At 37.8% G+C, this 19756-nt stretch overlaps 1 protein-coding gene across 1 annotated transcript in view; it reads right to left on the bottom strand.

Moving 5' to 3' along the window:
* Positions 1-361: 361 nt before the first annotated feature.
* Positions 362-19756, bottom strand: part of ACVR1C (activin A receptor type 1C) — a 71054-nt gene continuing 51659 nt past the window's right edge. The window contains exons 4-8 of the mRNA XM_010586306.3: positions 17368-17535; positions 15963-16119; positions 13731-13855; positions 11360-11490; positions 362-518 (exon numbers count right to left, since the gene is read on the bottom strand). Coding sequence (XP_010584608.2) covers positions 393-518; positions 11360-11490; positions 13731-13855; positions 15963-16119; positions 17368-17535 — 707 coding nt within the window. The 3' untranslated portion in view covers positions 362-392. The remainder of the gene's footprint in view (positions 519-11359; positions 11491-13730; positions 13856-15962; positions 16120-17367; positions 17536-19756) is intronic.

Below are 19756 nucleotides of genomic sequence, written 5' to 3'. Positions count from 1 at the left end.
TAATGAATGTTTTCATCTCAAAATGTATTTTTTACATATTTTTTTATTCATTCATGTGCTCTCGGTTCAAGTAAAATAAAACCCTTAATCACTCTCGTTATTTTTATGTAGCTTATTTTACCATTTTTCTATTATCTTTCTCTCTTATAAAAGAAAAAGATGAGTTGATGTGTCGATTTTCAAAATAAAATTAAAGACAACATGGAGATTGGGTGATGTCAACCCATGTTTGACTTTAGAGTTATCTTTACATGCTGCCTTTGGGCACTTAAATACTGTACTGCATTATCTTTGAGGTAGAACCAAAAAAAAAAAAAAAAGGCAAAACATTCACATAAAGAGGGAAAATGGGAATGAAAGCTGTGAGAGATTCCTTTTTAACACTATTATTATTAGGCTTTGCAGTCTTCCTTGAGACAAAGTTGAGAAATAGTCTTCTTTATACGGAGGGCAGTTAGGCGAGCTGCTCCACTGGCATACCAACATTCACGCATTATTCTGCCCATGACTCGGAGTGCCTTTAAGGGAGAGAAAAATATCAAAGACTTTAGCTACTCACACAAAACAGAATACAACTGAAGCAAACTGACAAAGCCAGGAATTAATGCTAATATTTAATAAAGAAATAAGAAACTCAAATTAATGGTTTAGCTTAACTAGTAAAGAATGTCCGCCATGAGTATTGTGATCTTTCAAGATCTATCTATATGAGATCAAATCAATGAGAGCACCTCGAAAGATTAGATAGGGACCTTAGGGGGAAGTGAGTTTATGTTTATGGGGGAGGAACAACTCAGAAAAGGGGAGTGAGAATGGTTGCACAACTTGAAAAATATAATCAATGTCACTGAATTACATGTAGAAACTGTTGAATCAGTGTATGTTTTACTGTGTACATTCTCAACAACAACAAAATAAATAAAATAAATAGTAAACTTAAAGTGTCATATGAGAGGGGGATTAGGGCCAAACTCCTTCAAAAAATCCTGTTAAAACATACATATCAAACTTGTACAGACTAACTTTTAATCAAATATTCAATCTACTGATCTCTGGGAATACGGTACAATGACTATCTTTTAAAATCTCCTAAATGTAGGGAAGGGGCATGAAGAACATGAGGATATGGAGTGAGTTGGAAATGCCCTGTATCTTGATTTGGGCCGTGAGTACACACGTGTATGCGTATGAAAGAATTCATCAAATTTTTTTTTATTTTATCATATATGTTTTACCATATGTTAACCATAACAAAATAAAAATAATTCTCAATGTATACACTATCAAAAATTCGTAACTAAAAAAATCAGAATAGTGAACTGTCAAAGAAATAAGATAAAAATGCTGAAAGAAAAACAATGAGAATGCTTGAATCCAGATTAATAAAAAAATGTTGAAGCTGGTGACTGTTCTGGCAGAATCTGCTGATCTCATGGTCTAAAACCAAAAATCAAACCTGTTGCCATTGAGTTGATTCCAACTCATAGCAACCCTATAGGATAGAACAGAATTGCTCCATAGGATTTCCAAAGAGCAACTGGTGGATTTGAACTGCTGATCTTTTGGTTAGCAGCAAAGCTCTTAACCACCATGCCACTAGGGCTCCTCTCATGGTCTAAAACATTAGAACTGATAGGCCATATCTGGAAGAAAACCCAAAGCACATAGAAAATACCAGATCAAGATAATGGCAAAGCCCTGAGTGTGAAGGTGAATCTGTCCCACAAAGGATGTTTGTAGGGAAAATTGCCAGAGTCTGGGCTCTTGCTGAAGAAAATAATCAAGCAAAAGTTTAAGTAAAGCTGAATTCACAATGAAAATTCACAAGCACATGAGGAAACCAGGAACCACAGCAAGAGAAAATTAAAACAATAAACAGTAGAATCAAAAGAGCAAAGACGTTAAATGATAAAATTAAATGATATAAAATAAGCATATAACATATGTTTTTAAAAAATTGTTCTAATGGGCAACACCTGCACAAAAGCAAACATGAGAAGGTAGGAAGAGACAGGAAACCTGGACAAATGGACATAGGTAACCTGGGGTGTAAAGGAAAGGGGAAGAGTGCTGACACAATGTGGGGGCTGCAACTGATGTCACAAAGCAATTTGTGTATGAATTTTTGAATGAGAAACTATCACCTAAAGGACAGTAAGATAAAAATTTAGAAAAGAAATTGAAAATAGCTAAAAGAAAGAGATTATTGAAAAATGTTGAGTAGATTTGAAAAAGAATCAATAAAACTTCCTGATATGAAAAATATAACAATTGAAATAATGAAATCAGTAGATGGGTTAGACACAGTTGAAGACAGACTTAATGATCTGGAAGGTAAATCTGAGAAATGTAGCATAAAGGTACAACTATAAAAATATGAGAGAATAAGAGACAAGCAAAGAAGAATAAAAAGTCTAGCATGAATACAATGAGTTCTCCAAAAGTTGATAATAAAAATGGGGGAAGCAGGAACAATGTGAAGAGATAATGGCTCAGAATATTTTAGAACTAAGGAAAGTCACAAATCCTCAGAACTAAAAAATCCAGAAATTCGAAGCAAGATGAATCAAGAGGTATCTAAACTAAATACATCATGGAAAATACCAAAGACACAGAGACAATTGAGAAGAACAGCAAAGACTGAGAAGTTCTTAAAATTAGTCAAAAAGAAAAAAAAATAAATAAAGGAAACATAAAATTTATAATCAACTGAATTCTCAACAATGGAACCCAGAAGACAGTGGAATAATAACTTTAAGTACTCAGAGAATATAACTGTTAACTAAAATTGTATACCCAAGTGAACTTTTTCTTAAAGACTGGAGAGAAAATAATGACATTTTCAGACACTCAAAAACTAAAAGAACTTACAGTCACTAGACTCTCATTTAGAATAACAAAACACTTCTAAAAGATGCATTATCAGGCAGTCAGAAAATGACATAAGAAGGAAGCTCTGAGAGACAAGAAGGAATGCTGAACAAAGAAAATAATAAACATCTGGATAAATCTAAACAAACGATGGTATAAAATAACACCAATATCTAATGTGTAAGGTTAACACAAAACAAGATATAACTCAAATATTAGACAAAACTGAACCAAAGCTCCATATATCAGCAATGTACAAAAGAGATCATAAATAAATTTTTTTTTAATGTTGGGTCTATTCTAGGAATGCATGATAGCTTATCAGTGGAAAACTTATAAATGCAATTCACCACATTAAGTGAGTAAAGTAAAAACACTGCATCATCACCTCACAGATATGAGAAAAGCTTTTTTATTAAACTAAAGTCAGTTATTACTCGATCTATTTAAAGTTTTTACATGGAAAAAAAAAACTCTTAGACTGGGTTCTCTAAAGAAGGAAAACCCGTGAAGCATATACATAGAGAAAGAGAGAGACATATCTCAAGGAAATGGCTCATGCAGTTGTAGAGGTTGGCAAGTCCCAAGTCCATGGGTTAGGTGTCAAGCTGGGGATTTCTGGCTCACATAGCCGCAGGGGCTAACGAAACCACGATCAGCAGGTAACACAGCAGGCCACTGGCTCAAGTTCCAAGAACTGGAGGTCAAATGATGATGAGCCAGATCCAGAGCCAGCAAAAGCCAGTAAGCTTTGCCAGAATGTTCATATATATTAGATGCAGGCCACACCCCCAAGGAAGCTTCCCTTACAACTGATTGATTGGCTGGTCATATCAGATCACATCGTGGAGGTGATTAAAGTATATCACAATATGGAGGATAACGATATCATTACACAACTGCCAAACTACTTCATTATATAACTGCCAACCACTGAGAATCATGGCCTGGCCAAGCTGACATATAACCTTAACCATCACAGTCCACCCCTTGTCAACTTGGCACAGGTACACATCTCCTCAAACCATACACAATCTCTAAAGACAATTTCAAAGTCATACTTGCACCTAACATGATACAACTAACATTCATACAACTAAAAACACACTAGCCTTGTTTACATCTTATATTTTATAAGTGAAGAAAACAAAAATATTTGACACACACATACAAGGAAGGAATACACATAACAATTACCATCCCCATTTCTGCAACTGGTCATGTGGTAGTAACTGGTATTTAGAACTACCTTCTTCCACTACCCATTCTGTATTCCCTTTTCCCTCAGCAAGCACCTTGGCTGGTTGTGGTTCTTTGTCCGGTTCATCCCTGAAGAGTCTGGGCCATTAGTAGTCATGTTGGAATTGGGCTGCTGTAGTTTTCCATTGACTTTAATCACAGGGCATGGTAGTACTAACAGATTTCCTGTATTCCAGACATACTCTTCTTTAACTCCATTATGTAATATCAATCCAATTTCCCCTTGGTAATCAGGATCAATCATACCAGCCAATACAGTAACCCCCTTGTTTTTCTGTTGATTCAGAGACATAAAGACCCCAAAGTGGCCAGGTGACATTCTTAACTTCCAATTCAAAGGAATCGGTGTTGTGTCTCTCAGTGGAAGCATTCTCTTTGTTGGAACTAAGACCTCTGGCCCCTTTTGTGAGTGGGTCACTAGGAGTAATAGTGAGTGGTACCACTCCCACTTCCTCCCCTTGATTCCTGTGCCCGTGAATCCTGGCTACAGGAGAAACAGCACCATATATTAGATGCTGTTTTAGAGCATATATAGCCTCCTGGAGAACATTGCCCCAACCCTGCAAGGAATTGCCACCTAGATGGCACTGTAATTATGTCTTTAGACGGCCATTCTATCCTTCTATTAAGCCAGCTGCTTCAGGATGGAAAGACCAGTAAATTTCATGAGCGTAGGCCCACTGCCACACTGCCATGAGATTTGCTGTGAAGTGAGCCCCTTAATCTGAGGCAATGCTATGTAGGATACTGTTTTAGTTGTCTAGTGCTGCTATAAAATAAATACCACAAGTTGATGACCTTAACAAACAGAAACTTATTCTCTCACAGTTCAGGAGGCCAGAAGTCTGAATTCAGGGCACCAGCTCCAGGGGAAAGCTTTCTCTCTGTCCTCTCTTGCAGGAAGGTCCTTGTCGTCAATCTTCCCTAGGTATAGGAGCTTCTCAATGCAGGGACCCCAGGTCTGAATGACATGCTCTGCTCCTGGATCTTTTTGCTCGGTGGCAATGAGGTCCCTTCCCTCTCTGCTAGATTCTCTCTTTTATAACTCAAAAGAGATTGACTCAAGATACAACCAAATCCTGTAGATTGAGTCCTACTCGTTAACACAACTGCCTCTAATCCTGCCTCTTTAACATCATAGGAAAATTACAACAGATCACAAAATGGAGGACAATCACACAATACTGGAATCATGGTCTACCCCAGTTGACACAAATTATGGGGGACACAATTCAATTCATAACAAATACGATGACAGTGGACAAGGCATTCTATGAGTTCAATGTTTGGCAGAACATTGTGTGCAGAGAAGGTAAATCCATATCCAGAGTAAGCATCTATCTCAATTAGGATGAAAAACTTCCCTTTCCATGATGAAAGCAGTCCAATGTAATCAATCTGCCATGAAGTTGCTGGCTGATTGCCTCAAGGAATTGCGCCATACTGGGCATTCAGTGTTGGTCTTTGCTGCTGGCAGGTTGGGCACTCAGCAGTGGCTGTATCCAAGTCAGCCTTGGTGAATGGAAGTCCATGTTGCTGATGCCATGCATAACCTCCATCCCTGAGATCCACTTCGTTCACGAGCCCAATGGGCAATAATGGGATGGAATTCTGTGGAAACAGGATGACTTGTTTCCACAGAACATGTCATCATATCCACTTGATTGTTAAGATCTTCCTCTGCCAACATCACCCTTTGGTAAGAATTCACATGAGACACAACTATCTTCACTTCTCTGGCCCATTCAGAGATGTCTAGCCAAAGACCTCTTCCCCATATCTCCTTATCTCCAATTTTCCAATCCTGTTTCTTCCAAGTCCATGACCATCCAGCCAAACCACTCACCACAGCTCATGAATCAATATACGATCATGTATCTATCTGGCCATTTCCTCTTCCATGCAAAGTGAACAATTAGGTGCACTGCTTGAAGTTCTGCCCACTGGGAGAATTTACCTTTACGACTGTCCTTTAGGGAAGGTCCCACTTTTGAATGATGCCTGCATATTATGCCGAATCCATCTGTAAACCAGGAATGAGTTTTCTCTTCCTCAGTCAACTGATCATAAGGAACTCCCCATGAGCCCATAGGTGCGAAGGGAGAGAGGGCAGGTAATGTGACAGGAGTGGAGACCATGGGTATTTGGGCCACTTCTTCATGCAACTTACTTGTGCCTTCAGGTCCTGCTAAGGCCTGATCTCTTATATACCACTTCCATTTAATGATGGATCACTGCTGTGCACATCCAACTTCATGGCTCTGTGGGTCAGACAACACCTAGTTCATGATGGACAGCTCAGGCCACATGGTAAATTGGTGGCCCACAGTTAAGCGTTCAGTCTCTACTAAGGCCCAGTAACAAAATCTGTTTCTCAAAAGGATAGCAGTTATCTGCAGAGGATGGCAGGGCTTTGCTCTAAAATCCTAAGGGTCTGCACTGTGATTCAAAAATAGGGGCCTGCCAAAGACTCCAAATAGCATCTTTATCTCCCACTGCCACTTCTAGCACCATTAAATCAGCCAGATCACATGGCCCAAGTAGCAGAGTGGTTTGCGTGGCAGCCTGAATCTGTTGCAGAGCCTTCTCTTGTTCTGGGCCCCACTCAAAACTAGCAGCTTTTCAAGTCACTTGATAAATAGGCTGGAGTAGCATGCCCAAATGAGGGATATGTTGCCTCGAAAATCTAAAGAGGCGCATCAGGCATTGTGCCTCCTTTTTAGTTGTAGGAGGGGCCAGATGCAATAATTTATCCTTCACTTTAGAAGGACTATTTCGACATGCCCCATATCACTGGACCCCTAAAAATTTCACTGAGGTAGAAGGTGCCTGAACTTTTGTCAGATGATTTTCCCACCCTCTAGCACACCAATGTTTTACCAGTAAGCCCAGAGTCATTGACACTTCTTCCCTACTGGGTCCAATCAGCATAATGTCATCAATGTAATGGACCAGTGTGACATCTTAGGTAAGTGAAAGGCGATCACAGTTCCTGAAAACTACATTATGACATAGGGCTGGAGAGCTGATATACCTCTGAGGTAGGACAGTGAAGGTGTATTGCCTGCCTTCCCAGCAGAAGACAAACTGCTTCTGGTGGTCCTTCAAAACAGGTATGGAGAAAAAGGCATTAACCAGACCAATAGCTGCATACCAGTTACCAAAATATGTATTAATTTGCTCAAGCAATGAAACCACATCTGGAATAGCAGTTCCATTTGGGGTCACCCCCTGATTAAATTTTTGAAAATCCACTGTCATTCTCCAAGATCTATTTTTTGCACAGGCCAAATAGGTAAGTTGAATGTAGTTAGCTGTCTTAATTCAGTTATGGCAGTTCCCACTGTCAAATCTGACTTACATAAAATAGCAATCACAACAGTCTTTAAAAATGCTGGGGCTCCCTTCACAAATTTGTTCCTCACTGTTCTGGTAACAGCTGTGTCCTCTGGGCATTCCATGTGTGGGTCTGTGGGTCTAACCTCATAAATCCACTCTAACATGTCAATTTCCTTAAGCCTATGGTACCTTCTATACTATACCAAGGCAGGTCTGGTAATTCAACTGGATTTAGTGTAGGCCACCATGTAATCCATGCTTCAGTGAACCAAGCAAATAAACTATCAGATCCTTTCTTAACCTCTCAAGCTGAAACATTGAATGAAGAATCTGTGCTTAGTGGGCCCATATCAATAAACTCAGACTGATCTAACTTTTATATTCCTTGCACCATTATCCCACACCCTTAATAGCCATTCCCACACATAGTCCCCAGGTTTCTGTTTGTACATATTAGAAAAGTAAAGTAGTTCTTCTGGAGGGTAGCATACCACCTCCTGGGTCACATTTTGTACTTCACCTTTTGGGGCTCGCTGGGACTAAGTCTAGTTATAGGTCTAGAAGTAAAAATAGGTGATGGGTATGTGTTCCGAGAACACTCAGCAATGTCTTGTAAGGCTCAGGGAATGCCCAAGGCAATGACTCAGAGGTCTCACCAGGCAATGACTCAGATGCTGCCCCAGGCAATATCTCAGACAATGGTTCTTCAGATACAGCTGGATTATCTCATTAGATGGGAGAAGAGGGGCTAATGGTTTTACTGGGGAGGGTGGTTTAGCAGACAAAGATGAAGCAATCTCTTCAGATGGCAGTGAGAAGGCTGGTTCTGTTGGCAGGAGTGATTCAATGGAATTTAGGGGCTCATTGACCCATTTCCTGATTATCTGCCCATATGTCCTCCTTCCAAGTTTCAGGATCCCATTGCTTCCCAATCAATGCCCTCACTTTAACTTCAGACTCTGGGTTTGGTTTTCAGCAATATCAGCTGTTACTACAAGAAATAAGGCTTTCTTTCAGGGCTAGCCACATCGTATCACATCACAGAGGTGATTATATCATAAAATGGAGGATAATGATATCATTATGCAACTGCCAAACTACATCATTATATAACTGCCAAATCACTGAGAATCATGGCCCAACCAAGTTGACACACAACCTTAACCATCACAAAAACTATAACAAATACCATACTCAAAGGTGAAACATAAAATGTTTTAAGGGACAAGAGACGGGTGCCAATTATCATCACTTTCAGGCAACATAATATTGGAGGTCTGCACACTAAAATAAGGAGCCCTGGTGGCACCTTGGTTGAAGTGATTGACTGCTAACCAAAAGGTGGACTGTTTGAAACCACCAGCAGCTCCGCGGGAGAAAGATGTGGTGGTCTGCTTCCATAGAGATTTACAGCCTTGGAAACCCTATGGGGTCACTCTGCATTGGAATCACCTTGATAGTAATGGGTTTGGTTTTGGGGGGACAATACACTAAGAAAGAGAAGCATAAGGACTGAACCCAGAGTTTTCATTAATTGAAGATATGATGATCTATATGGATATCTGAAAAAAAAATCTGTAGTTTTACACCCTAAGAAAACTTCTCCACATATATGTATACCAGCATTGTTTAAAAAAAAAACTACACACATGACAAGCAGCATGATAAAGTAATTGTGCTATATCCACACAATGAAATACTACACAGCAATGAAAATGAAAAGGCTATGGATACACATACATAAAAAAAATATATAATAAGCCCAAAATCCAGTGCTGTCGAGTCAATTCTGACTCACAGCAACCCTATAGGACAGAGTGGAACTGCCCTATAGAGTTTCCAAGGAATGCCTGGCTTATTCGAACTCCTGACCCTTTGGTTAGGAGCCGTAGCACTTAACCACTACGCCACCAGGGTTTCCATATATATAATAGAGAGTGAAAAAAAAATTGGGAGAAATAGCTATAGTAAGATTCAATGAGTTTCACAAATACAAAAAAATATATATTTTCAGGAAAAAATGTGTGTGTGTGTATGTGTGTGCATGTGTGGCAGAATTCTAAAGAAATGCAAGGCACTAATAAATAAATAAGTATTTATTTCTTATTTATTCTTCTTACCCCTCAGAGAGGTAAGAAGCTCTTCAAAACATTAGAAATATTGTATTTTTAAACTTGATAGTATTATTTACTGATTTTCACATTATTGTTATACTTTAAACTTTACATATATGTTATATATTCTCTTATATGCATAAAACTATGAATATTAGAAAAATTTAATTTGATTTCAATTAAGTTGCAAATACGTCAAATTCTGCTTCTCAAGTAAGTATGTAGATAAGATCTCTATACAATCATATAGAAAATCCAAGACATAAATCTTATCTTAAATAGAAAAAGAGCTGAGTGAAACGTGAAGGGAGATAAGCCAAAAAAGCAACCATATGAAATAATTTCTACACAAATCCAAACTAAAAGAGGCCACTTAAAGAGACCTCACACATTATAATTAAACATGGCAAAAGATAAAAGGCAATAGCTGAGATGAGGGAAATTAAAGTATAAGAATGCCTCTGGAACTAGTTGTATGGTTTACAGTATTTCTGCCGCCATTCCTTCTTTCTCCTTGTAGGAGCTGGAAAATATCTATCTTCATATAACCCAAAAACACTCAAACCCATTGCTGTTGAGTCGATTCTGACTCATAGCCATGAGTCTATCTCTGTATAAGGCAGAGAAAATACTTCAATGACTATTTAATGTGTGGGTGGTATAAACAATGCTCTCAGCTGCTAACCAGAAGCTTGCAGTTCAAGTCCACCCAGAGGTGCCTCAAAAGAAAGTCTTGTCAATCTACTTCCGAAAAATCGGTCCTTGAAAGCCCTGTGGAGCACAGTCCTATTCTGACACACTTGGGGTCAGTAAGTCAGAATCGTCAGAGCTTTTCCACTATGTGATGGTTACTATACTGGACTGCTGGCGGCGAATAAATAACGAACCATGGCTTCTGCCCTCAGGGAGCTTTTCCAATATAGAAAAATCAGCTTAAACGTCAGTAGTTTACAGATTAGGAATACTGCATTGAATTTGTTGTTGTCATTGGGTGCCATGGAGTCAAGTCCAACTCGTAGTGACCCCAAGTGATAGAGTAGAGCTTCCCCATTGGGTTTTCCTGGCTGAAATCTTTACGGAAGCAGATTGCCAGGTCTTTCTCTCATGGAGCTGCTGGGTGGATTTGAACTGCCAGCCTTCTGGGTAGCAGCCCACAGCTTAACTGTTGCACTTCCAGGACTCCTTATTGAATAAAAGGATGGCTAAGATTCTAATACTTTGTATGGCACAGACAATGAGGGCTTGCTGAATATGCACATGTTCCCATAGTCCCCAGCTACCCTGCAGTTAGAGTGAGCCATGTGACTGGTTCTGGCCTGTGTGCCATAAATGTAAGTGATATGTGCCATGTGCCAAAACACTTAAAAGCCAGTGTGTGACCCTCCAGCTCCTCTTCTCCTGACCCCAAGATCAAAGCAGGCCAAATTACTGAGTCACCACGGGGAGGACAGATGCCATGAAGAGTTGCCTATCTTAGATAGGACTATGTATAGCAAGAAATAAAGTCTTATTGTGTTAAGCCACTGAGATTTCAGAGCTTGTTTGATACCGCCACATAATCTAGCATGATGTATTGTTGCTGTTAGTTTTCATCAAGTCACATTGCTGAAGAAATAAAATCCTTCTGAAGACTTATAAAAAGACATATACCTACATATATGGAATCAGTTGGATGCTTACATTAACCAACATGACATTTTATGGTATTTGAAAATCTTCCCAGATACATAGCTCAAAAATATGATAGAAAATGTACATAACAAAAACAGCCTTACTTCACAGCTTTGCCACTGGTTTGGGATACTTGGTCGAAATTTCTGGTCACAAACAACCTTCCTCATTTCCTCTATTGAGGGGTCTGAAGGCACCATGTCATAATAAGGCAACTGGTAGTCCTCAACAATTCCTATAAGAAATGTACATAACAAACGGTCCTGTGTGAATAATAAAGATGGCCATTTCAAAATAACATCAAATCTTCTAGGCACAATGGCACCCTGGGAAACTGGAAAGTCAAGTTTATTAAAATAATGTATCACTATAAAACAAAGGATATAAGCTTAAAGCATTTAGTTGAATAGTTAGAATTTTAATTGATCTAAAAATTCATTATGCAATTCAAAAATAATGCCGAGTTATGGAATTTACAGTACAGCCTCATTGCCCTTTTAAAACAAACTAGCTCTCTCTCTTTGAAATTGTTGCGCAACTTTTTAAAAACTGACTTTCTTATCTTTGGATTTTAGAACTATTGCACCTGAGAATGTTCTCGAGAAGTAGCCAAAGGTAATTGAAAATGGAAAGCTCAACATGAAGGTTAATGTTTAAAGAGTCTCAAATACAAAGTCACAGGCGTGACCTTAAATATTAAATATTACTTGGATCCCAAAAAATTCCATATAAAATTAACTACAGCCCTTTCAATCTCAAAACATTTCAGATGTGCTGTAATATTAGAAAACTAATAAAATATATGTTAACATAAACATATTTTTACAGTTGAATAAAATTTAAGGACAAAAACCTAAAAGCAAATCTAAACAAATATCAATTAAAATTTTTTTGAAATAAGCATGTTTGCAGTCTTACTATTTAACAAGCACCATGCTAAGCCTTTTCATGTTTTAATCAATTATACCTCAAAACCAATGATTAAAGAAGGTACCATATTATTCCTATTTTATAGACAAGGAAACCGAGGGACGAAGAGTATTGTGAACTTGCCAAAGGTCACACAGCTAGTAAGTGACAGATCTGGAATTCAAAACCCAGGCTACAGGAGTCCAATGTCCATGTTCTGTACCTTTATAATCCTATTGCTCCTATGGATAGTTTCAGCTCCTGAAGAATTTACTATCTCTTCTATGAATAAAAAATTACAAATGTAACTTTAACCTTGTAAGCATTTTATAGATGTGGAACCCTGGTAGCACAGTGGTTAAGGGCTAACCAGTCATTCCTTGGAAACCCTATGGGGACAGTTCTACTTTGTCCTATAGATTCTCTATGAGCTGGAATCAACTCAATGGCAACAGGTTTCAGCATTTTAAGAAATATGCAAGGTTTTTTTTTTTTTTTTTTTTTTAAGCAAGACTGATGTAATGCAAATAAAAATGACAGAGGTTTAATAATGACAGCTCTTTTATTGGATGCTTACTATAAGCAGACTCTGTGCTAAAAGTTTCACCTGATTTAATCTGTTAATTCTTCATAGTCCAAAGGGTCAGCTTTATTATTATTTTTGTTTTACAGATAAGGAAAATTACCTGTTGTTGTCAAGTGGATTCCGACTCATGGAGGCCCTGTTGGACAGAGTAGAGCTGCCCCACAGGGTTTCCAAGGCTGTAAATCTTTACAGAACAGGCTGCTACATCTTACTCCTGCAGAGCAGCTGGTGGGTTCGAACCGTCGACCTTTTGGTTAGCAGTCCAAGATTTAACCACTGTGCCTCCAGCTAACTAACTTGCCTAAACTCAGATATTCAGGAAGAGGCTTAACCCTCAAGCCTGTCTCACTTGAAAGTGCAAACTCTAAACCATTTTCTGTAAATATTTATCTCTATTCATGCTACAATTTCATCAGGCTGCATTTGTAGAATTCAGCCTCCCAACTTCTTTCTCTCATTTTCTCTGAACTGCTGGGAGCAGTAGAGGGACAGGAAGATTGTCTTGGCTCACCTCCTCCCTCTACTCACCCCACCCCCACCCATCACAGGAAAAAAGAGCAGAAGAGGAAAAGTCTAAGAAACCGAAGGCTTCAATTCTTGCGGCCTTGGCAGCAAATTTGACTTCTTTGGGTTTTAGTTTCTGGTATAAAGTAGGGATACAGCTAACTTCATACAAATTCCAATAAAATAATTTCTAAGTGCTTCACAAAGTATTACTATGGGAATCAGAATTATTAGGAGAACTGCACCCCCTCCCCCTGCCCCAAGCAGTAATCACAGTATAAAATCTCCAGTATTGCTGTGTATTCTACTTTCGCTGCTAGGAAAAATCATCAAAAGTTATTTTTGTAAATATTTAGAAACAATTTAATGTGCTGCTTAGAAAAAGAAACAAATCAGAAAATCACAGTTTGTATTCACAGCATCATAGAAAGGCAAACAGAAAGAACACTTAAAGTCTTAAAAAGTCAAAGTCTTACCTCCAACTGAACACCTTCGGGCTATTTCCCAGTAAACCAGACCAACGGAGTAAATGTCAGCACGTTTGAAGGACTCAAAGACATTCACATTTATGGTATCATCAAGCATTTCAGGAGCCATATACCTTCAAAAACACGTACATTTCAGGTTCTGTGCATGACTTTATAGTGGTTCAGTAAAACACAATCTTAATAAAACCTGATGCAAGGTATAAATTAAGATAGCTTTTACATCTATAGGTAGATCTGAGGCACTATAATAAAGTTAAATAATACAGTTATTAACTCAACCATCAGTTAAAATTTTTTTTAACAGAGTTATCCCACTCAGTGTTACGGCAGGTATGCCAGTAGCCAAATACAGTCATTGGAAACCGCAAGCCAGAGGGAAAGTCAGTGGGCAAAGCACCCGAGGGGAAGATGGGACTCAATTTCCTCTACTAGTTCATGGCTATGAAAGTTCCTTGAGGACCACCACCAGTTTCGGTCAAGTAGATTCTGACTCATGGTGACCCCATGTGTATCAGAGTATGACTATGTTCCACAGGCTGATTTTTCAGAAGTAGACCATCAGATCTCTCTTCTGAGGTGCCTCTGGGTGGACTTGTTTGGTTAGCAGCTGAGCACATTAACCGTTGTACCACCCAGAGACTCCTCCTTGAGGACAAAGAGTGTGTTTTCTTCATTGTGGTGTGCCCAGAACTCCAAAACATTGCTCAGCAGCTGTCTTCAACTATCTTCTCTGAGTGACAATTTTATTATACATTAACTTCAAGACAATTGCAGCTTTGTTTGAACAGTGTTAAATCGAGGAAATCTAGAATTTGTGGAACCTGACTGAGTCTAGCTGACCTAGGAGGTTTTGAGGAACTCTCAGATTATTGAAGCGAGGACTCAACACCCTCTAAAAAAAAAAAAAAACTACTAGAGGCCCTTTAATGATTTAGAACCTCTGAGGGAATCTGGCATTCCACAATTCCGTAAGGGTTCTTCACGTAGGGATAGTCAGAACTCAAGGGGCTTTCTTTTCCTGAAGAAAAGGACTGCCCAGTCGAAATAAATAAATAAAGGGCTGCCCAGTCTAAATAAACTTCCCTGAAGTGTTCCTGGGGTCTCATTAAATTCTTCCTGGAAACCAAGTGGAAGACTCAGGACTGTCCTGAAATCTCAAATACAACTTGGAGGCCAGCTACAGCAGCTTAGAACTTCTCTTCTCTGAAGGACTTTTAAGAACTCCAGGAAAATGTTTTGGTTGTTTCTGATTTCAAGATCAAGAGCTCTGGAATTATGCCAAAACGAGCATACAGACTGCAACTCAAATAAAAGGAAATGGAGGTAACTCCCCCACAAACTGGCCATAACAACAACAAAAACACCAAAAATCCCATTACTGATGGGCCTATCCCTCATACACGTATGGTAAGCTCTGTTTAAACCATGCTGTTCTTAACTTCCAGAGATTCTGATCCTTTAAAGTGGAAACTCTGCAAACTCATATTATCTTGTAATATACATCAATTTCAGAGACTTAAGTATGACAACCAGTGAAAACATAAATTATTATACAATATTTTTAAATACTAATGGAATATAATAGCACATACATATATTTATTATATAAAGTACATAGTCGACCTACTGATTCTGTATCTGTTATTAAGAACATGTAGAACAGGGTTGTGTTTTAAAGGCCTGGGTTTCAGGTAAAAAGGCTTTGGTGGAATTATAAGCTATTGATGTATTCTTTTCCAATCTGTGGGAAAATGCATCCACAGAACGTTGTGCTCTGAAACAATATATCACCATCTCTTCCACTTTTTATACAACCAAAATGCTCTCTCTCCTTCTTTATAGCCATTGTGTTCACTAACTTCTCAGGGACCTAGAAAAGACTTCTTGTTTTCTTGGACGTAATGATTTCCCATTCTGATCCAACCCCTCTATACAACATCCCAGGCATTTGTGCTTATTGGGCCATTATAAGTCTTATATGGAGTTCCCAGATGATGCAACAATTAACACGCTTGGCTGTTAACCAAAAGGTTGAAAGTTCGAGTCCACCCTGAAGTTTCTCAGAAGAAAACCTGGTGATCTACTTCTGAATAAACAGCCATTGAAAACCCTATGAAGCAGAATTCTACTCCGACACACATGGGATCACCACGAGTCAGAGTCATCTTGATGGCAACCGGTTTTTTAAGTCTTATACGCTACTGAAGTAATTCACCTTACCTCTTGGTTCCTACTTTAGGGTTATGAGGTATGTCAATAGTGTTCAGAATTGAATCATGCTTCACAGCCAATCCTAAGTCTGCTATGGCACAAGTTCCACAATTTTTCACTAAGATATTCTTTGATTTGATATCTCGATGAGCAATAGCAGGTTTACCTATGAAGCATAAGAAAATAATAGTCATGTTTTTTATTTATTTATTGAGCCTCTCCAAAAGAAATCATTTTGAAGATGAGATTCCAATGTCACCTCCTCAGAGAGGTCTTCCCTGACACCCCAAATAGTCTCCATCACAATACCTCACTGTGCGTTCTTCATAACTTCTTTCACTATCTAAATTATCTTGTTTTTGTTTATTTATGTATGTGTTTATTATCTGTCTTTCCCAACTAGACTATAAGCTAAATGAGGACAGTAACTTTTTCTTGTTCAACACTGTGCCTCCAGGGCTTAGATCACACCCTGTGGCATGCAGTAAGCATTAATAAATACTTATTGAATGAAAAAGAATTACCATTTCAAACCTCTGCTACTCTAGACCAGTGGTTCTCAAATATGGCCCAAAGAGGGTTCTTTGAAACCTTTTCTCAACTACATATCTGTATGCAGTCAGACTTTCTTCATACACTTCAGCCAAAAAAAATATTAGAACAAACTGAATGAAGAAGCAGATATAAAAATCCAGACATTAAAGAGATTTACAAAAATGTAAAACAAACCATTATTTTCACTAAATTTTTGTATTAGAAAACACAGTGTTAAAAATACTATGTTACTTTACTGTTTAATTGGTTTATTATAGTTATTTTAAATAAACAAATATTTTTATTTTCTCAGTTCTCACTTCTAATATGGCAAATATTGATAGATATAATCCACATACACAAAAATTTGGGAGGATTCTCAATAATCTTCAAGAAGGAGTCCAAATTTGAGAACAATTGTCCTGCCTAAACTAATGACTTTCTAAAGCTACCTCTCTATTAACTCAATAAATAGAAAAGGTATTGGCTATTATATGGCTTCCAAACACATGATAGAGACTCTTTTATTTTCAAGGCCATTTTACCCTTTTGACTTATTTTTTTTAATCAAAGATAAACATTTAAATTATTTTATTCTCTGAATATAGGGTGTTTACCACCACAGCAAGATCTCCCAGACCTATACGCTAAATGGCGAAGATAGAGCCACTAGGAATACAAATATTATCACAGATAGTATACAAAATGATGACAGATGAGGGCCGACAAAATCATGACAAAACCTTCAGCTTTATAAAGTAACTTTAGTGTTTCTTTACATTGATAACCGTTTATAAAAAAACTACAACGCAACTAAAATACAACGCAGTGTTTCTATTTACGTATTCAAGGAGAAAAAAATTAGAAAGGAAATACATACCTTGTGTACCAACAATCTCCATATGAAGGTGGGCCAGACCACTAGCTACTGAAAGTGCCAGTCTGATCATTCCAGCCACTGATACTATGTTTCTATTCAAATAGTCATATAAGGAGCCTTGTTCATGATATTCCGATACAAGCCAAAGTTGAGTCCAAGTTCCATTATCTAATGAGAAAAAAAATCTATTGTGATAAAAATATATATAACACGAACATTTGTCAATTCACCATTTTTTGCATGTGCAATTCAGTGACATTGATTACATTAATCATGTTGTGCAACCATCACCCATATCCATGGCCAGACGAGGAAAAAAATAATTTTATTGCTGTAAATGTATGTCTAAGAAACAAGTGCCAGTGCTTAAAATTAATTTGTATTGTAACAAAGCAAAGTGAATTCATGATGTTAGCAGTGCACGCTGGTAAAGTAAAAATTCTCAGTGACTTCCTGAAGATATTGATATATCGTTGCTGTGTGCCGTCAAGTTGGTTCCAACTCATAGCGACCCTGTAGGACAGCGTAGAACTGCCCCGTACAGTTTCCAAGGCTGAAATCTTTATGGGAGTAGACTGCCAGTCGTTTCTCCTGCAGGGCAGCTGGTGGATTTGAACCACCAACCTTTCAGTTAGCAGCTGAGCACTTAACCATTGTGCCACCAGGGCTCCTTGTCGATGTATTAGAACCCAGTGTATGTAACCATCATAGCTATAGGCAGCTATGAGGCAGTGATTCTAGCTACTAAACAATTCCTTTTTTATTTCATCTATAGATATATCAGTATCTGCTGGTAACAGCAACCACATCATAGAAGAAACCACTGAGATATGCATCTAGGCTCAGAGTTGTGTTACAAATTATTTCGAGCTTTTAAGAAAGATTGTACCAATAAAAATCAGAAATATAACAAATATACACAAATATTACTACTAAAAAACCTCTAACATTCTAAGAATGTTCATGCTATTTACCTTTCAAAATATGAAGTTGCCATTTTCCCCAAGAGTTTATATTAAAAGCCAAGCACAATTACTAGACATTTTCAAGAAATTTCCCTCATTAACCAAAAATTAACCCAGCTTATAAAATATTTTCATCAGAAGAGAAATTAGCCTAAAACTTCTCTATGTATTACAGTCCCCAGAATTAGATTTAGCCTTTGAAATAAATAAAGTATATACAATAGGCCTGGCAGTCCTGACTAGCTCTGACACTCAGGGAAGGAACCTATAACGAACATTTGCTAAGAACATTTTCTGCCAGGTACTTTATGTATAAGAGCTGCTCATTATTCAAATATTTGATTTCCAAGTCCAGGCAGTAATAAAACTTCCCAGAATTGCAAAAGTCAACACAACAGGATAAAGTTCACTGATGAACTGACCACATACAAATCTAACCCTATTCACACCTCTCTTCCCACTTGCCACCAGTGGCTATTTTTGCCCTCACATCAATGTCTTTATCAGGCAGTTGGCTAAAAAGTGAAACTGTACATCTTGAAAAAGATACGGGCATTCATGACGATGAAAGTGATGTTAGAGACCATTTGGAATCATATACAAAGCCATTGACAAGTAAGGACAAAAGTAGACCAATTAAATTAAGAAGGAAAAATAAAGGATTATCTGAGCTCTCTTGTGCAATATTTTATAATCTAATAAATACTATGATTAATTCAGCCCAATCAAGATGGTCCGTATAACCACAATAATCGCTGCTTTGGCAGCACTGTGAATTAGTGTGAACATACAGATCCGGTTTGGGGTATTGGGTAATTCAGCCCGAGATTAGGAGGGAAAAGAAAAAGTGCATAAGAGTCGAATGAGAAATATCTCATTTTCAATAGTCTGAATTGTTTTCAAAGTATCTGTAGTTAAGAATTTGAAAGGACCTCTTTTTTTTTTTTAAGCACAAATTGGCTTTATTCAGTTCTCCCTAAACCCAACCAAATCAGGAATGAAAAATCATCATCAAACATAATTATGTCCAAAATGTACAAAAATGTTATGCCTCTCTTTGCCGTTTACTTATTAATGAATAACTTTATAATCAACTTCATGCTAGACAAAAATAACCGGATTTTGAATTTTCGCGGGTAAGAGAGGATTCGTAATAGCCATAGATAATTTGTTTCAGCTTTTTTTTTTTTTTTTAAGATAAAGGTTACAGTCACTACCTCACCAAAGTTCTCCGTGTATACTGCTGTTTCGAGTAAAAAAATAAATTAAAAATTGGGTGGATGACGTTTTTCTTGCTTTTATTCCCTGTTTCCCTTTGGCAAAGACAGTAAAAACTATGAAAAAAAGAAGAAGTAGGGGACAGGAAATCCACAAATTTTATATTCAGCCCCTGATTACTCAGGGATATGTACATTATTTTATGA

Source organism: Loxodonta africana, chromosome 6, assembly GCF_030014295.1.
Source record: "Loxodonta africana isolate mLoxAfr1 chromosome 6, mLoxAfr1.hap2, whole genome shotgun sequence".
NCBI lineage: Eukaryota > Metazoa > Chordata > Mammalia > Proboscidea > Elephantidae > Loxodonta > Loxodonta africana.
Note: the sequence above shows the minus strand (reverse complement) of the source record. Positions and strands in the feature narration are given on the sequence as shown.